The sequence below is a fragment of the Salvelinus alpinus genome, chromosome 16 (genome assembly GCF_045679555.1).
Source record: "Salvelinus alpinus chromosome 16, SLU_Salpinus.1, whole genome shotgun sequence".
NCBI classification, from domain to species: Eukaryota; Metazoa; Chordata; class Actinopteri; order Salmoniformes; family Salmonidae; genus Salvelinus; species Salvelinus alpinus.
Window position 1 is genome coordinate 20501833 of NC_092101.1, and position 17562 is coordinate 20519394.

At 45.0% G+C, this 17562-nt stretch overlaps 1 protein-coding gene across 6 annotated transcripts in view; it reads right to left on the reverse strand.

The window, feature by feature from the left end:
- rfx2 (regulatory factor X, 2 (influences HLA class II expression)) overlaps positions 1 to 17562 on the reverse strand; it is a 79091-nt gene that overhangs the window by 28661 nt on the left and 32868 nt on the right. For 2 of the 6 annotated variants that reach the window (XM_071345302.1, XM_071345303.1), the window contains 6 exons: positions 15398 to 15511; positions 6219 to 6308; positions 5925 to 5966; positions 5475 to 5557; positions 4653 to 4920; positions 3325 to 3399 (listed from right to left, as the gene is read on the reverse strand). In XM_071345302.1, coding sequence (XP_071201403.1) covers positions 3325 to 3399; positions 4653 to 4920; positions 5475 to 5557; positions 5925 to 5966; positions 6219 to 6308; positions 15398 to 15502 — 663 coding nt within the window. In that variant the 5' untranslated portion in view covers positions 15503 to 15511. The remainder of the gene's footprint in view (positions 1 to 3324; positions 3400 to 4652; positions 4921 to 5474; positions 5558 to 5924; positions 5967 to 6218; positions 6309 to 15397; positions 15512 to 17562) is intronic. The other 4 variants (XM_071345304.1, XM_071345307.1, XM_071345305.1 and 1 more) reach the window with 3 other exon arrangements.

Here is a 17562-nt window from a genome sequence, read left to right on the forward strand (position 1 = left end):
AGGTACGCGCGCGCGCACACAGAGGTACGCGCGCGCACACAGAGGTACGCGCGCGCGCACACAGAGGTACGCGCGCGCGCACACAGAGGTACGCGCGCGCGCGCACACAGAGGTACACGCGCGCGCGCACACAGAGGTACACGCGCGCGCGCACACAGAGGTACGCGCGCGCGCGCACACAGAGGTACGCGCGCGCGCACACAGAGGTACGCGCGCGCACACACAGAGGTACACACACGCACACACAGGTACACGCACACACACAGGTACACGCACACACACAGGTACACGCACACACACAGAGGTACACGCGCGCGCGCACACACACACACACACACACACACACACACACACACACACACACACACACACACACACACACACACACACACACACACACACACACACACACACACACACACACACACACAGAGGTACACACACGCGCGCGCGCGCACACACACACAGAGGTACACGCGCGCACACACACACAGAGGTACACGCGCGCGCGCGCACACACACACACACACACAGAGGTACACGCGCGCGCGCGCACACACACACACACAGAGGTACACGCGCGCGCGCGCACACACACACACAGAGGTACACGCGCGCACACACACACAGAGGTACACGCGCGCGCGCGCCACACACACACACAGAGGTACACGCGCGCGCGCGCACACACACACACACAGAGGTACACGCGCGCGCGCGCACACACACACAGAGGTACACGCGCGCGTGCACACACACACACACACACAGAGGTACACGCGCGCGCGCACACACACACACACACACACGAGGTACACGCGCGCGCGCACACAGAGGTGCGCGCGCACACAGAGGTACGCGCGCGCGCACACAGAGGTACGCGCGCGCGCACACAGAGGTACGCGCGCGCGCACACAGAGGTACGCGCGCGCGCACACAGAGGTACGCGCGCGCGCACACAGAGGTACACGCGCGCGCGCACACAGAGGTACGCGCGCGCGCGCACACAGAGGTACGCGCGCGCGCGCACACAGAGGTACGCGCGCGCGCGCACACAGAGGTACGCGCGCGCGCGCACACAGAGGTACGCGCGCGCGCGCACACACAGAGGTACGCGCGCGCGCGCACACACAGAGGTACGCGCGCGCGCGCACACACAGAGGTACGCGCGCGCGCGCACACACAGAGGTACACGCGCGCGCACACACAGAGGTACACGCGCGCACACACAGAGGTACACGCACACACACAAACCACCTGTTTAGTGAGTTTAAAGGAGAGAGAATTTAGATTTTGTGTTAACTGTCAAAGGGAGTGAATTAGTATATTTGATGTGATAATTGCAGGTACACACACACGAGTACACACACTCCAACCACCTGATTAGTGAGTTTAAACAAGAGATAATTTTTATTTCGTGTTAAAACTGTCAGAGGGAGTGAATTAGTATATTTGATGTGATAATTGCTCATTCATATTATACCTGTCCACTAGAGAAATATAGAACTCTGTGGTCCCCTATTCCCCAACAGGGTGGACACAATTATTTACCTGTCTGTGTGGATGATGGAGACTAGGCTAGGTAAAAATAAGATGATTGGCAGTTGAAATATAAACATATGGATATTTATCTCAATTTACAGGGTGGCCAGCCAGTGTGACAGACACAGTGTGGAGTTGATGACAACAATATGACTGTCAGGTGGAGCTGCTTGATAATAAAGATTCTAGAGGTGACCGAGGGTTAAGAGCCGGAATGGAGAATAACCCCCTAACATCTAATGAAATAGCTGGTTTGAATGACAGCTCTGGTGGCATAATAAAGTAGAGAGTCAAGTAGTACTGCTTCTATTACCATATCACACTGTAATTATGGAGATGTGACCAACACACCGGCTCACATTATACAACATGTAATTGTTGACAAATAATGAGCGGGTCTTGATTCGCATGTGAATGTGTGCTTCCCTGACAGTAGAAAAGGGTGCATGGCGTTATGTGCCTATAACAATCACGTAGCTGTCACCATGTGGAGGATGGGGAATCTGAAAACGCAACAGGTTAAATACACGCGTAGCTTCTGTCAAGACCTCAAACTCAACGTCAACAAAACAAAATGAGATGATTGTGGACTTCAGGAAACAGCAGAGGAAGCACCCCCCTATCCACATCGACGGGACAGTAGTGGAGAGGGTAGTAAGTTTTAAGTTCCTCGGTGTACACATCACGGACAAACTGAATTGGTCCACCCACACAGACAGCGTTGTGAAGAAGGCGCAGCAGCGCCTCTTCAACCTCAGGAGGCTGAAGAAATTTGGCTTGTCACCAAAAGCACTCACAAACTTCTACAGATGCACAATCGATAGCATCCTGTCGGGCTGTATCACCGCCTGGTACGGCAACTGCTCCGCCCACAACCGTAAGGCTCTCCAGAGGGTAGTGAGGTCTGCACAACGCATCACTGGGGGCAAACTACCTGCCCTCCAGGACACCTACACCACCCGATGTCACAGGAAGGCCATAAAGATCATCAAGGACAACAACCACCCGAGCCACTGCCTGTTCACCCCGCTATCATCCAGAAGGCGAGGTCAGTACAGGTGCATCAAAGCAGGGACCGGGAGACTGAAAAACAGCTTCTATCTCAAGGCCATCAGACTGTTAAACAGCCACCACTAACATTGAGTGGCTGCTGCCAACATACTGACTCAACTCCAGCCCACTTTAATAATGGAAATTGATCAAAAATGTAACACTAGCCACTTTAAACAATGCCACTTAATATAACGTTTACATACCCTACATTATGCATCTCATATGTATATACTGTACTCGATACCATCTACTGCATCTTGCCTATGCCGTTCTGTACCATTACTCATTCATATATCTTTAAGTACATATTCTTTATCCCTTTACACTTGTGTGTATAAGGTAGTAGTTGTCGAATTGATAGGTTAGATTACTCGTTGGTTATTACTGCATTGTCGGAACTAGAAGCACAAGCATTTCGCTACACTCGCATTAACATCTGCTAACCATGTGTATGTGACAAATAAAATTTGATTTGAAGACAAGGACAAGGCAAGCTCAGCCAGCAGCAAGTCCCCCAATCAATAACTTGTTGAGAAACAAGTGGCAGCAGATGCAAGGAAAGTATCTGGTCAGACAATGCAGTGTTTTGGGTCACAGCACACTAAGGCTAGCAGTAGTCTGTCAGTATGTTTCCTTCAGCAGAAATCACAGTGAAGTGGTAAGGTAGAGCCAGGGAGACAAAGGCAGGCCTTTCTAGTCCTTTTCAAAGAAAGTTCCTGATTGACTTACATGGCTGTTGAGCAGGCTGCTTTTGTGAGTTGCAATCCCTTCCGACTTTTGGAGGTTTTCAATCGCCATTTCAAGCTAAAGAAAAAAATGAGCATGCAAAAAATGAAACAGGATGTAGAAAAAAGGAGGAAAACGAAAGGGGGAAAACAAAAACACAAAACAGAAAGGAAATAAGAAGGTTAGCAGCAGCCAGATCTCTGCATTTCCATTACCCTCAGTCAATGTTGCAGCCAAATTCATTATTGGCTGAAAAAGCATGCAAATGAGAGGGACTCAAGGGGTTAAGCTGCTGACTGAAGGCCCTCCTTGTCTGACACTAATGTATGCAAATAGTCTCTGCAAACAGGGTCACACCATGCGCAATGACAATGAGTCGACAAATTCCACCTAACACCCAATGAAAATCACCACACAATGCAAAACTTGAGAAGTTATATGTAACAGTCACTGTTGCAATCCATTTAGAACACAAATACAGTCCTAATAGAAAAACCTCCAACAGGAGCAATGTATTTCCATATCATCCCCCATCTTTTCTTTCCATTTGTTATCCCAAAGGAACCATTTCAATCAATTGACCAGATCATTTAGACTTTTTTCCTGCGGTATCATGGACTAGAGAAAATAGAAAGGAGTTAAACTAGCAGGCATAGCGAATGACAAAACCTGAGAAGAAAAAAAAGCAGGCATCCTTCCAAAGTCTTCTAAGGGCTGTTGGCCAAATGAGGCCCAGGGGTTGCTTTGTTTTGCAGGGCGCTCAAGTGCCTGTGAAAAACTCTAAAACAAAGTATAGCCAAATTACTTAAACCAGCCTGCACCCTGCTTCCCCTGTCCCGCTTCTCCCGTAACGCCATGGGGCACTGGGAAGGCTGAGGCCCACCCCATACTCAGGTTTCCCTGAGGCTCAGCAGATAGGCCAGGCAGGCAGTGGTGAGGATAGTCACACCAGCGTGCGTCACAGGCACAGCAGCGCACAGCAGGGAATGTGTCTGCTACAGCAGGGCAATTTGTTTGTTGGTGTAACTAATGACTTATACACACTTCAGAGAACACTTCAATCCATGCACGGCTTAAAAAGCTGTTTAGTAATGGAAACCATAAACCATCCCTCATGTTTGGTATGAGTTGGAATAACTGACTCTCAGACATGGCATTCATTTCTAAAGGTGTTGGTGCCTCTTCAATTCCATATGGTTTGATGGACTTACATAGTCACATCACAATCATTTCACGGAGATACCTACTGGACTGGAAACGTAATTCTTCCTACTAAATCCATAAATCCCAACAAGGACACAGAGTATATGTAACTCATCCAAGGTGCTCACCATAGCGGAGGAGGAGCGGGAGGAGTGTGAGGCGTGGTGGCGGCCTCCCTCCATGCCCCCGCCGTGGATCAGGTAGGTGCTGCCACCTGAGATGATCTGACTGCCGCCCACATCCATGGCGATGCCCACCATGCCGTGGGGCGGCACACCGCTGGTGGAGGAGACCACCGTCGTGACCTGGGAACCCCCGCCCTGAGAGTCAAAATAGGCTCCTCCACTGCCCTGGCCATACAGCTGGGCCTCAGGGTTATAGGAGTAGGCTGTCCGGCTGGAGAGAGAGGTGCCATAAGTTAAAGGTATGACCTCAGATTTATTCTGAATGAAACAGCAATTCCATAACATTATTCACTTAGTTTGTGTTTTTAATTATAATACTACACATCTACAATCTCACGTTAGGGGTTCAATTAGCTTTAAAAGCAGCAATATGACATTTTTGGGGTGACACGACCAAATTTAAATAGAAATATGTGTTATAGATCGGTCATTCTCTTCGAAAGCAAGTCTAAGAAGCAGTAGATCGGTTTTGTTTTTGCGCTTACTTTCAGTTTTGTACACCAGCTTCTAACAGCTGAAAATACAATATTTTTGGTTATGGAAAATATATCACAGTGGTTTAGATGGTACAATGATTCTCTACACTATACTTGCTTGTTTTGTCACATAAATTCTAATAGTTTGCTTATTTTCAGTTTTTGCAACCAGGAAATGGCAGAGCGATTTCTACATAGTGCATCTTTTCATGGTTTTCTATTTAGAAGTATTTTAAAGCCCGCTGGAACATATTCCATTGCCTTAAATGAAGAGCACTGCAGTACTTACATGGTTCCATTAGTGTAAACTGCTTCTCCCCCCTCTCCCACATATTGAACCTGGGAGGGGTAGACATGATGGATCTGCTGGACCTATGGCGAGACAAACACAACCATTGAGCATTATTGTCATCAAGAGGGAGTATCCACTTCTAGGCTATTTTTCATTCCTTGAAATGAGATAAAACATCTATGCTTGTTAGTAATCAAAATAGAGTAACTCATGTCTTCCGTAATCATAATATTGATTTGGGCAGCAGGTAGCCTAGTGGTTAGAGCATTGGGCCAGTAACCGAAAGATTGCTAGATCAAATCCCCGAGCTAACAAGGTAAACATCTGTCGTTCTGCCCCTGAACAAAGCAGTTAACCCACTGTTCCTAGGCCATCATTGTAAATAAGAATTTGTTCTTAACTGACTCGCCTAGTTAAATAAAATACAAATGTAAAAAAATATATTACCACAGTGCTGTCAGTAGGTGGCAGTGGGACTAAAGTGTCATGCTGAGAAAAAAGAAAATCCCTGCTGAGCACTTGAAGCACACCTGATTGAGATCTAACAGCCATTATATCAGTTAGAAACCAATACCATTCAAAAGCAACAACGCTTACAATACAGTGGAGAATGTGATTGGTATCAATATGTCTGATGCTACTGTGGTGGAGCCATGCTGTGCGTGTGGATAAAGCCCGACTGATTGAGTGTCCTGGGGGCTGGAGAGAAGGAAGGAGGGGTGGTGAGGAGACGGTGTGTACCTGCTGAGGGACCTGTTGCACCCGGGGGACTGACAGCTGCTGCACCTGCGCTCCTTTCTGGGCTGAGCCTGTGGCCTGAACCAGCACCCTCTGGGGGGAGAGGACACGCACCATTATTGGTAAGCACATAAGATGCACACGCAAAACACACACTATGGAAAGAGTACCAGATAACCACAAACGAAACATGGAACTTGACTGAATTTTTGACATGACTTTTGGTAGAATATCCTTCCTTATTATATGTACACTGTGGCTTGTGCAAAACCTTTCTTGTTAAGACAACTATGAAGTGAATGCTGGTGGGAAAGACTATGCTTTCCTATCCAGCAGCAATGCAGCCTTACAGTCAACATATTTTTGTGTAAGTCCATTCTAGTCTTTCACTAATTACAGGAGACCACAATGTTTGTTTGGGACGTTTTTCTTTGGCGGTTGCAGAAGACCACTCCTGGTATCCCTATTCAGGGTAGTGTTGATGGAGATGTGTGTTCATGACAACAAAAAATAAATTGACATTTCCTCTTATAGAAAAAAAAAAATGTTGAGGTAGACTGCGGCGTAGTATAGGCCTATAGTTCAGCACTGGCTTCTCTCAAGCATAGCCAGCTGTCAAGGCACATATTATACACTATCCAAAAATATTTACATACGGATATTTACTGCTTGGTTTCTATGGATTCTCTCGTCAACCCATGTCCTTTTCCCAGAACTTTGAACAGCTGTGGCAATACAAGGTTATAGGTCCTAATTGTACTAATGAGAAACTCCTGCCTAGCCAGATCTGATCACACACGACAACATGATATCAAATGATTCATGATGCCGTCAGCCACATCTAGGCAAATGCTTGTTGACATATTTTTGGGGTTCTTAATGTACTGTAGACTGGAAATAAATTCACATTAAAGGATTGCTCTGCAGTATAATACATCTGGTATAAATGATTAATAAAATCAACAGGGTTGTTGAGAATTCCCTTTTAACATTCTGCTGCTCTTCCCCAGTGCATGGCGTGAGTGGCTTGGTTCCCCTGGGGAGAATATTGTGTGTTGGGAGTGAGGTGGGATGCTGTGATGTAGAGCACTGTGTAGGGCTGTTGTGGTGACTGTTAGTCATGACCGCAGTAAAATTCCACGTGACCGTTGAGTCATGGTAATATACATTTTTGCACTCCGGACATGCTTTGGTAGTACCCAACTCAGTAACAACCAACAGGTCCTAATGGCCTGGTACTCAGGGCTCTATTGTTCCTCTAACCACTCTGACATCAATGCAAATGCAATCTAAAATCACATCAAACACTTATCAAAACAGGAGGTCTATCATACTTACACACTTAGGCCTATCAAACTCACATAACTGTAATGATCAGTTTGAAGAAAGAAGTTCAACAGCAGGTTGAAACTGAGTGTAAAACATGGTAGTTCTGGATGTTGTTTGAAAGCCTAACACAACGAAATGTACAGCACTATCTAAGGTGATGATTAATTAAAAACTCTCATTCGCATATTAGAGCAGAGTTCAAATTATTATTGTGCCATTATACAATACATAGCCTACCGCATATTACTCATTGCAAAAAAAAACTAAAACAAAAATTATTAAGATGTCTTTGGTACATAATTGGTCTGGCCTATACTTGAACATTAATTTTTTGGGGGAGTAATCGTCTTTGAGTGTGGACTGTATTATGTATATTGGATGGACTGGTTACCTTACGCTACGCTCCAAAATGTCAACCCATGAGTCTCGGAGAGAACATAATATAGCCCTAGATGATGCTGTTGGTTCATTGATTGTGAATTTGAATAGCTTAGTAACAGGGAATGTTGTATATTTTCATCATTAATTGGGCAACACATTACCTTTAGCTACAGAATCTCACCACCATGCGTTTCCATCTCCTATGCTCTCTTCTTTATTCCTTTCTCGAGCGTACAGACGGGCTGTCAGCAGTTTAGTGAAATATGTTTGGTTTGAAAACATGATACTATCGATGTGCACAAACAGATTCCACTTGGTTTCCCAAATTCAGCACTGGGTAGTTGCAGGAACAAGGTTGGAGGCCATGGCATACAGAGTTTAGGCGGAATATCATGTCGGGCAGAGAGGGCATGCTCCTCAAACAATGGTTGATGTGTGGAGTGAAATAAGTGTTATATTTATTTCTCAGCTGCTCATAGGACTGGGCGATAGGGCCAAAATATCCTATCACGATATTTTAAAAAAATCGGACGGTATGACGGGGTGGCCGTAAGGTGGCAACACATACATTTTAAGTGATTTCAATGGCTCTGTCTCCATTCTGATAGTTCAATTGACCAGTTCAAAACAGTAAAAAATAAATAATTTAAAAACACTTTCAGCAATTGCTGCATTACCTGCACTCATTTGAGAATTTCCACACTGCCAAGTAGGGCTGCACAATATGGGCAAACAATCAAGGCCTTATTTTTAAGCAAATGTTGCAATTTCAATTTGACTTGCGATTTAGAGCAAAACACTTGGGTGAACTGTTGGAATCATGGAAATAGAATGATTATTCAAATTCCATAGTTAGAATATAATAGCGGGCACTTAAATACAGTGTTTGACTTGACAAATGAAAATGCCAGGGAGGAGTTATTTTTACTGGGTAGGACGTTGACAATTATACAACAGGTGGTTCTAATGCTGATTGGTTAAACCCGCATTCCAGTCGGTGTCTATTCCGCAAGTTACCACAGGCTAAATATATGATGTAAAATAACTATTTACTCTGTTCCATCTGAGTGTGCAATCCACTGTCTCATCAGCCCAGCCAGGCACTTTATAAACGTGATCTCCACTATAAAAATCTAGACATTATCTCACATTTCTTTTAGAGTAACATTTATTTTTCAACAACGGAGATTTGTAAAAACCTTGCAGTCTGTCTCTCCGACATTTGCAACATTGTTTCAATATTCAAATTCAATCTCCAGCTGTCCCATAGTAATGAACGTGTCAAGATCTGGACGAGACAAGCAGGCAGCGCTTCTCAATCAGTCGAAATCATGTATCAGCTGGCAGTTTTTTTATGAATATATACAAAGAAATATAAATTGGGGAAAAAAAGGTCAAACGAAACAAAGTGCAGCTAGTTTGCAGTCTTTTTAGTTTCAGTTTGAAGTGATTATGTTAGCTGTGTTGTTGGCTAGCTCCTCTGAACACTGTCCTGACGAGAGAGCACATTTTCTATGCCAAGCGAAATAGTGCCTCATTAGCTCATTGCTATGGATGTATCCAAAAACATGTGACGAGAAAACAGCTTAAACAAATGCAAATGCAGCTACTGTTGTTATTCTGGCTGCGCTGTTTGACGTTACTGTAAGTTAGCTGTAGTTGGCTAGCTAGCAAGCAAGGGATAAGAATGTTGCCAGCCAATATGGCAATGGAACATTTCGAACGAACAACTGGGTTGAGTCCATTGATACAGAACAAAAAGACTGAACAACTGGGTTGCGTCTCTGGCAACCGAACAACCAGCCGGCTTGGGTAGCAACCCTAGATGTGTGTCAGGACTATATCTTGTGGAAGGATTAAATAGTATGAATAAATTCATCAAATTAACATTAATGAAAAAATAATTATTTGAATATGTTGGTAACCCGGGACTAACAAACCCGTGCCAATATATCCTCCAAACACCGGCATCGAGGGCATTATCACTTAAGCGTTTCCTAGGGCACCCTATAATATTTAGCTACATTAAATGTTCTCTCAGTTCCTCAATGTAGCTAACATTCTTGCTTCACGTATTCTTCTTTGATTTAGAAGACACTGTTTCACAAACATGCTGATTTAGGTCTACACCATCACTGGTATTATCAGGCTGTATAGCGAATTACTTTTGCTCTGACTCAGTACATTTATTAGCTAGCTACCGATTAGCATTAGTGACTTTCAGCTAACAAGATTTAGGACCAACTTGCTAATAAAATACAAATGAGCTGTTTGCAGATGTAAGAAATAAACTAATAATGCAATTATAGAACGCTAGTGGATTTATATTAAGAAGCAAAGTTAAAACAGCATCCTTCTCATCAAAATTGTTGCATGTGCTACATTCAGCATGCAGACTGAACACAAGTGTCTAGTGCTCGAGGAACAACAAATGCGCTCCTTGAGTGACGGGGCTAGGTCTGTGTGGAAAGCGGCATAGACATAGAGAAAACTCAAGTAGTGAACTATAAAAACGGACGTTACACACGGCGTATCACATTTAAATACCGTTATAGTAGGTAAAGTAAAAACCCCAAAAGGTCTCTACATCAACACCGGCATATCGTAAAATACAGTACACCGCCCAGTCCTAGCTGCTCAAATTAAGCACATGCTCTGCTTTAAACCCGAAGTATCCCAAAGAAAATAGACCGGTGGGAAAGCACGCGGCCTCCAGTCGCTATTCAAATCAAACTTAATTTGCCACATGCGCCGAATACAACAAGTGTCGACTTTACCGTGAAAATGCGTACTTACAAGCCCTTAACCAACAGTGCAGTTCAAGAAGAAACCATTTACCAAGTAGGCTAAAATAAAAAGTAGTAACACAATAAGAATAACGAGGCTATATACAGGGGGCACCGGTACCGAGTCAGTGTGCAGGGATACAGCCTAGTTGAGGTAATCTGTACATGTAGGTGGAGGCAGTGACTATGCATAGGTAACAAACAGCGAGTAGCAGCAGTGTACAAGGGGGGGGTCAATGTAAATTGTCAGATTTTTATGAATTGTTCAGCAGTCTAATGGCTTGGGGGTAGAAGCTGTTGAGGAGCCTTTTGGTCCTAGACTTGGCGCTCCGGTACCACTTGCCGTGCGGTAGCAGAGAAAAGTCTATAACATGGGTGACTGGGGTCTGAATTTTATGGCCTTTCCTCTGACCCCGCCTATTATATAGGTCCTGGATGGCAGGAAGCTTGGCCCCAGTGATATACTGGGCCGTTGGCACTACCCTCTGTAGCGCCTTACGGTCAGATGCCGAGCAGTTGCCATACCAGGCGGTGATGCAACCGGTCAGGATGCTCTCGATGGTGCAGCTGTAGAACCTTTTGAGGATGAGGGGGCCCATGCAAAATCTTTTCAGTCTCCTGGGGGGGAAAGGTTTTGTCGTGCCCTCTTCACGACTGTCTTGGTGTGTTTGGACCATGATAGTTCGTTGGTGATGTGGACGCCAAGGAACATGAAGCTCTCAACCTGCTCCACTACAGCCCCGTCGATGTTAATGGGGGCCTGTTCGGCCCACCTTTTCCTGTAGTCCACGATCAGCTCCTTTGTCCTGCTCAAATTGAGGGAGAGGTTGTTGTCCTGGCACCACACTGCCAGGTCTCTGACCACCTCCCTATAGGCCGTCTCATCATTGTCGGTGATCAGGCCTATCACTGTTGTGTCATCAGCAAACTTGATGGTGTTGGAGTCGTGTTAGGCCACGCAGTCGTGGGTGAACAGGGAATACAGTAGGGGACTAAGTACACACCCCTGAGGGGCCCCAGTTTTAAGGATCAGCGTGCAAGACGTATTGCTGCCTACTCTTACCACCTAGGGGCGGCCAGTCATGAAGTCCAGGATCCAGTTGCAGAGGGAGGTGTTTAGTCCCAGAGTCCTTAGCTTAGTGATGAGCTTCGTGGGCACTATGGTGTTGAACGCTGAGCTGTAGTCGATGAACAGCATTCTCACATAGGTGTTTCTTTTGTCCAGGTGGGAAAGGGCAGTGTGGAGTGCGATTAAGATTGCGTCATCTGTGGATCTGTTGGGGCGGTATTTAAATTGGAGTGGGTCTGGGGTGTCCGGGAGGATGCTGTTGATGTGAGCCATGACCAGCCTTTCAAAGCACTTAATGGCTACTGACGTGAGTGCCACAGGGCGGTAATCATATAGGCAGGTTACCTTCGCTTCCTTGGGCACAGGGACTATGGTGGTCTGCATGAAACATGTCGGTATTACAGACTCAGCCAGGGAGACGTTGAAAATGTCAGTGAAGACACTTGACAGTTGGTCCGCGCAGGCTTTGAGTACACATCCTGGTAATCCGTCTGGCCCAGTGGCTTTGTGAATGTTGACCTGTTTAAAAGGTTTTGTTCACATCGGCTACAGAGAGCGTTATCACACAGTCATCCATAACAGCTGGTGCTCTCGTGCATGCTTCAGTGTTGCTTGCCTCGAAGCGAGCATAAAAAAGACATTTAGCTCGTCTGGTAGGGTCGAGTCCCTGGGCAGCTCGCGTCTGGGTTTTCCTTTGTAGTCCGTAATAGTTTTCACGCCCTGCCACATCCGACGAGTGTCAGAGCCGGTGTAGTAGGATTCGATCTTAATCCTGTATTGACGCTTTGCTTGTTTGATGGTTCGTCCGAGGGAATAGCGGGATTTCTTATTAGCGTCCAGATAAGTCTTCCGCTCCTTGAAAGCGGCAGCTCTAGCCTTTAGCTCGATGTGGATGTTGCCTGTAATCCATGGCTTCTGGTTGGGATATGTACATACAGTCACTGTGGGGGACGACGTCGTCGATGCACTTTTTGATGAAGCCGATGACAGGTGGTGTATTCCTCAATGTCATTGGATGTATCCCGGAACATATTCCAGTCTGTGCAAGCAAAACAGTCCTGTAGTGTAGCATCCGCGGCATCTGACCACTTCTGTATTGAGCGAGTCACTGGTACTTCTTTAGTTTTTGCTTGTAAGCAGGAGGATAGAATTGTGGTCAGATTTGCCAAATGGAGGGCGGGGGAGAGCATTATATGCATCGCTGCGTGTGGAGTAAAGGTGGTCTAGGATTCCCCCCCCCCCCCTGGTTGCACATGTTACTTGCTGGTAAAACTGATTTAAGTTTGCCTGCATTAAAGTCCCCGGCAACTAGGAGCGCCGCTTCTGGGTGAGCATTTTCTTCTTTGCTTATGGCCTTACAGAGTTGGTTGAGAGCGGTCTTAGTGCCAGCTTCGCTTTGTGGTGGTAAATAGACGGCTACGAATAATACAGATGAGAACTCTCGGTAGATAGTGTGGTCGACAACTTATAAGGTATTCTACCTCAGGCGAGCAATACCTCAAGACTTCTTTAATTAGACATCGCGCACTAGCTGTTATTGACAAAAAGGCACACCCCCACCCCTCGTCTTACCAGAGGTAGCGTCTCTGTTCTGCCGGTGCATGGAAAATACCACCAGCTCTATATTATCCGTTTCTTCCTTCAGCCACGTCTCGGTGAAACATTAAACTGTAACATTTTATGTCCCGTTGGTAGGATCATCTTAATAATAGGTCATCAATTTTATTTTCTAACGATTGCATGTTAGCAACGAGAATCAAAGCCATTGGTAGTTTACTCGCTTGCCTCTGGCTTCTCAGAAGGATTCCCGATCTGCGTCCCCTTTCCCAGCGTCTTCTTCACGCAAACAGCATGGATCTGTGCCTGTTCCAGTTAAAGCAGGATATCCTTTTCGTCAGACTCATTAAAGGAAAAAGTTTCTTCCAGTCCATGGTAAGTAATCTCTTTTCTGATGTCCAGAAGATCTTTTCGGAGAGACGGTAGCAGAGAGACTGTAGCAGCAACATTATGTACACAAAAAGTTACACAATTTCACAATCGGTTGGGAGATTGTAAAACGTCAGCCATGTTCTTCGGCGCCATTCGACTGCATATAGATGACATGCATTTTTCCCCTGCCCCTGTTCCTTTTATTTGATAATGGGCCATTCTAAATCTAAACCAATTTTACATATTAGTAAAGACAAGATTAAATTGAAAATTGTCTGATGGGTGAAAATATGATCACTTGATGAGAGAACAGCTGTGCAGCCTGAGGCAAGGTACAGAGGGCAAGCTTTTTTTGCTACTTTCTCAAATCATCAATAGCCTACAGTCATAACGCACAGCCCATATACGTTTGATTTCTAAAACATTCTAAGGTTTATATCATTCACATCTAAAGTTGCCAAATAACTAAATCTAGCATACAGGACTACTTTCAAAACTTGTAGCTCAACATAACCACTTATAACCACCAAAAATATCAATTAAGTTCAATTATATTCTTCTTACTATAAACTTATGTCACGAATTTATAAGCATATCTTGTCAACTAAATGAGTAAGCCTACAGCCTATGGCATGGAGCATAGCCAGATAATAGGCCTACAGAAGGCCACCTCATTCTGTTCTTCTGAAACACATTTTATTCATATCATAATTTTCCTTTAGACCTGACTAAAATAAATAATGGATTTATTGTGATGTGTATATTAAATTAAATGTTTTAAATGTAGAAGTTCCAAAGGCATGCATCAGCGGCTCGTATGTGTGGAGGCGTGGATATGTTAAACGTTAATTAACGGTCAATAACCGGATGACAATAACCAGCTGACAAAATGATGTCATGACCATCACAGCCCTAGTACTGTGAGGTAGAGTTATGGTTGAGTGAGAGAGACCCACTGTGCTGCATGTGAGAGAGTACAGCCTGGTTTTATATATTTATTTATTAAGGATCCCCATTAGCTGCTGCACTCTTCCTGGGGTCCAGCAACATTAAGGCAGTTCCATACAATTTAAAATACTACATTACATGACATTTCATAACATTTTTCACAACACATTAAGTGTGTTCCCTCAGGCCACTACTCTACAATACAAAATCCATCTGTACGTGTGTGTAGAGTGCGTCTTATGTGTAAGCGTGTGTCTCTTCACAGTCCCCCCTGTTCCAGAAGGTGTATTTTTATCTGCTTGCATCAGTTACTTGATGTGGAATAGAGTTCCATGTAGCCATGGCTCTATGTAGTACTGTGCACCTACCATAGTCTGTCTATTCTGGACTTGTGGACTGTGAAGAGACCTCTGGTGGCATGTCTTGTGGGGTATGCATGGGTGTCCGAGCTGTGTGCTAGTCGTTTAAACAGACACCTCGGTGCATTCAGCATGTCAACACTTCTTACAAAAATAAGAAGTGATGAAGTCAATCTCTCCTCCCCTTCGAGCCATGAGAGATTTACATGCATATTATTAATGTTAGCTCTCTGTGTACATTTAAGGGCCAGCCGTGCTGCCTTGTTCTGAGCCAATTGTAATTTTCAGAGGTTCCTCTTTGTAGCACCTGACCACACGACTGAACAGTTGTCCAGGTCCAACAAAACTAGGGCCTGTCTTGTTGATAGTGTAATGGTTTACCTGTTGTGAGGCTGGGACAGGCTGCACCACGGGGGCCTGGGCGGAGGTGGACGTACGCAGCGCCACACTGGACGACGAATCGGACCCTCCCTCTGAACTCTGCATGCTGGGAACCTACAGGGGAGAGAGGGATGGGGAAGAGGAGTAGTGAGCACAAGGATATCCAAGGCAAGAGACAAGATGCACAGCCCTGCCAGACAGGACACGAGAACAGACAGCATGCATCCCTACTCAGAGCCAGGCCTGCACATATGCTGCCATGCCAAACAAATGGGCTTTTCACAGCATGCCTGAGAGAAGGGCCAGGGCTTTCATATTGCCCAGGGGGGGTCCAGACCAGGCTCCAGGCCCCTGCCAAGTCACACGGAGTCACCTCAGAGCCCCAAAGGTGCCTTACTTCTGGCCTTTATTAATGGAACATTAACAACACTGGTAAAGACAGCAACACTAAACAGCTGCTTAGTAGAAGTCCAGCTGCTAGGAAAGAAGCAGGTGGAAAAAGTTGTGGTGAAAACAGTTGTGAGTATTGTCAGGATTTAGGAGGCCTGGTCCTCCAAACTGTAAACACTCTCTCTCGAACATTGGGAGAAAATATGCACAGCATGGCAAAAGGCAGTGAGAAGAGCAAAAAAATGGAGTGACAAAGGCTCTCTCTTTCAGAGAAAGAAAGAGGGGAGAAGGAGGGATTGAAAATAAAATAAAACTTCCACAGCCCCACCAAAGAAAAGAGAAAAAAAGAAGAAAATGGCAGTGGGGTTCCTACCCCTGCCAGGGTACTGACGATAAGCAGTGTTTGTTTCAAATGAGAGCCGTTCTCTGGGGGCTCCAATAATCCAGCTGATATCAGGAAATTCCTCAATGCTTTGTAAACGTTTGCCGGTTGCTATGGTGAGGAATCCATGACGACCACCCCTAACTCTGCCCCGCTCTGCTCCCTCCCCCCACTGTGCCATCCTTTCTCTTATTTATAAAGCTCATGCACAGGAACTTTTGAGTGTGGCCACAAAGCAAGGGAGGTGAAGGAGAGGGGAAGGGGGTCTTGCAGGAGGGAAGGCACCACACCTCCAGAAGATCAGGAGCTTAAACAAATGAGGCCTAATTAGTCAGCAGACATGGATACGTATGGAGTGATTTCATAACCAAATGAAATTGTACTTGAATTCCATAACTCTGAATTTGTTTAATGATACTGAATTCAACATTTTTGAATTTGTAATGCACAAATTGGATCATTGAATTAAGACATTTAACTTATATTTCATGATTTAAAACTGAATTTAATTAATATTGCGTTCAGTTTTCAAATAACATTTAACGGAATATTCAGATATGTATGTATATATTCAATATGGTAGATATTGTATTCATTGTCTGTGTATGAAGTTTACAAACTATAATTTTAAGTTGATCAAAAATATATATTTTCAAATGCATTCAGATTCAGTTCTTTAAATTCAGATTCAAAACCAGAGACAACATCCTTGTTATTTGCCAGCCAGGAAAGGTAGAGGAGAACAGATTGAATCTGGGTACCTTGTAAGGATCGGACGGCGAGTGGGTAATCTGCCTTTACCATCGGTCCTATTTTCCAAAGTACGTATATCCTACCAACAGGACATTAAAAACTACAATATCTTATGTTTCACCGAGTCGTGGCTGAATAACACAGCTGGCGGGTTTTATGCTTTTTCGGCAGGACAGAACAGGCGCCTCTGGTAAGACAAGGGGTGGCTATCTATGTAAACAACAGATGGTGCACGAAATCTAAGGAAGTCTCGATGTTTGCTTGCCTGAGGTAAAGTATCTCATAAGCTGTAGACTGCACTACTTACCAAAAGAGTTGTCATCTATATTCTTCGTAGCTGTCTATTTACTACCACAAACAGATGCTGGCACTAATACCGACCGTACTCAATGAGCTGTATATGGCCACAAGCAAACAGAAAAACGCTCATCCAGAGGCGGCGCTCCTAGTGCCCGGAGACTTTAATGCAGGGAAAGTTAAATCCGTTTTACCTCATTTCTACCAGCATGGCACATGTGCAACCAGAGGAAAACAAACAATAATTTTAAAAAACAGAAAACTCGAGACCACCTTTACTCCACACACAGAGACACGTACAAAGTTCTCCCTCACCTTCCATTTGGCAAATCTGACCATAATT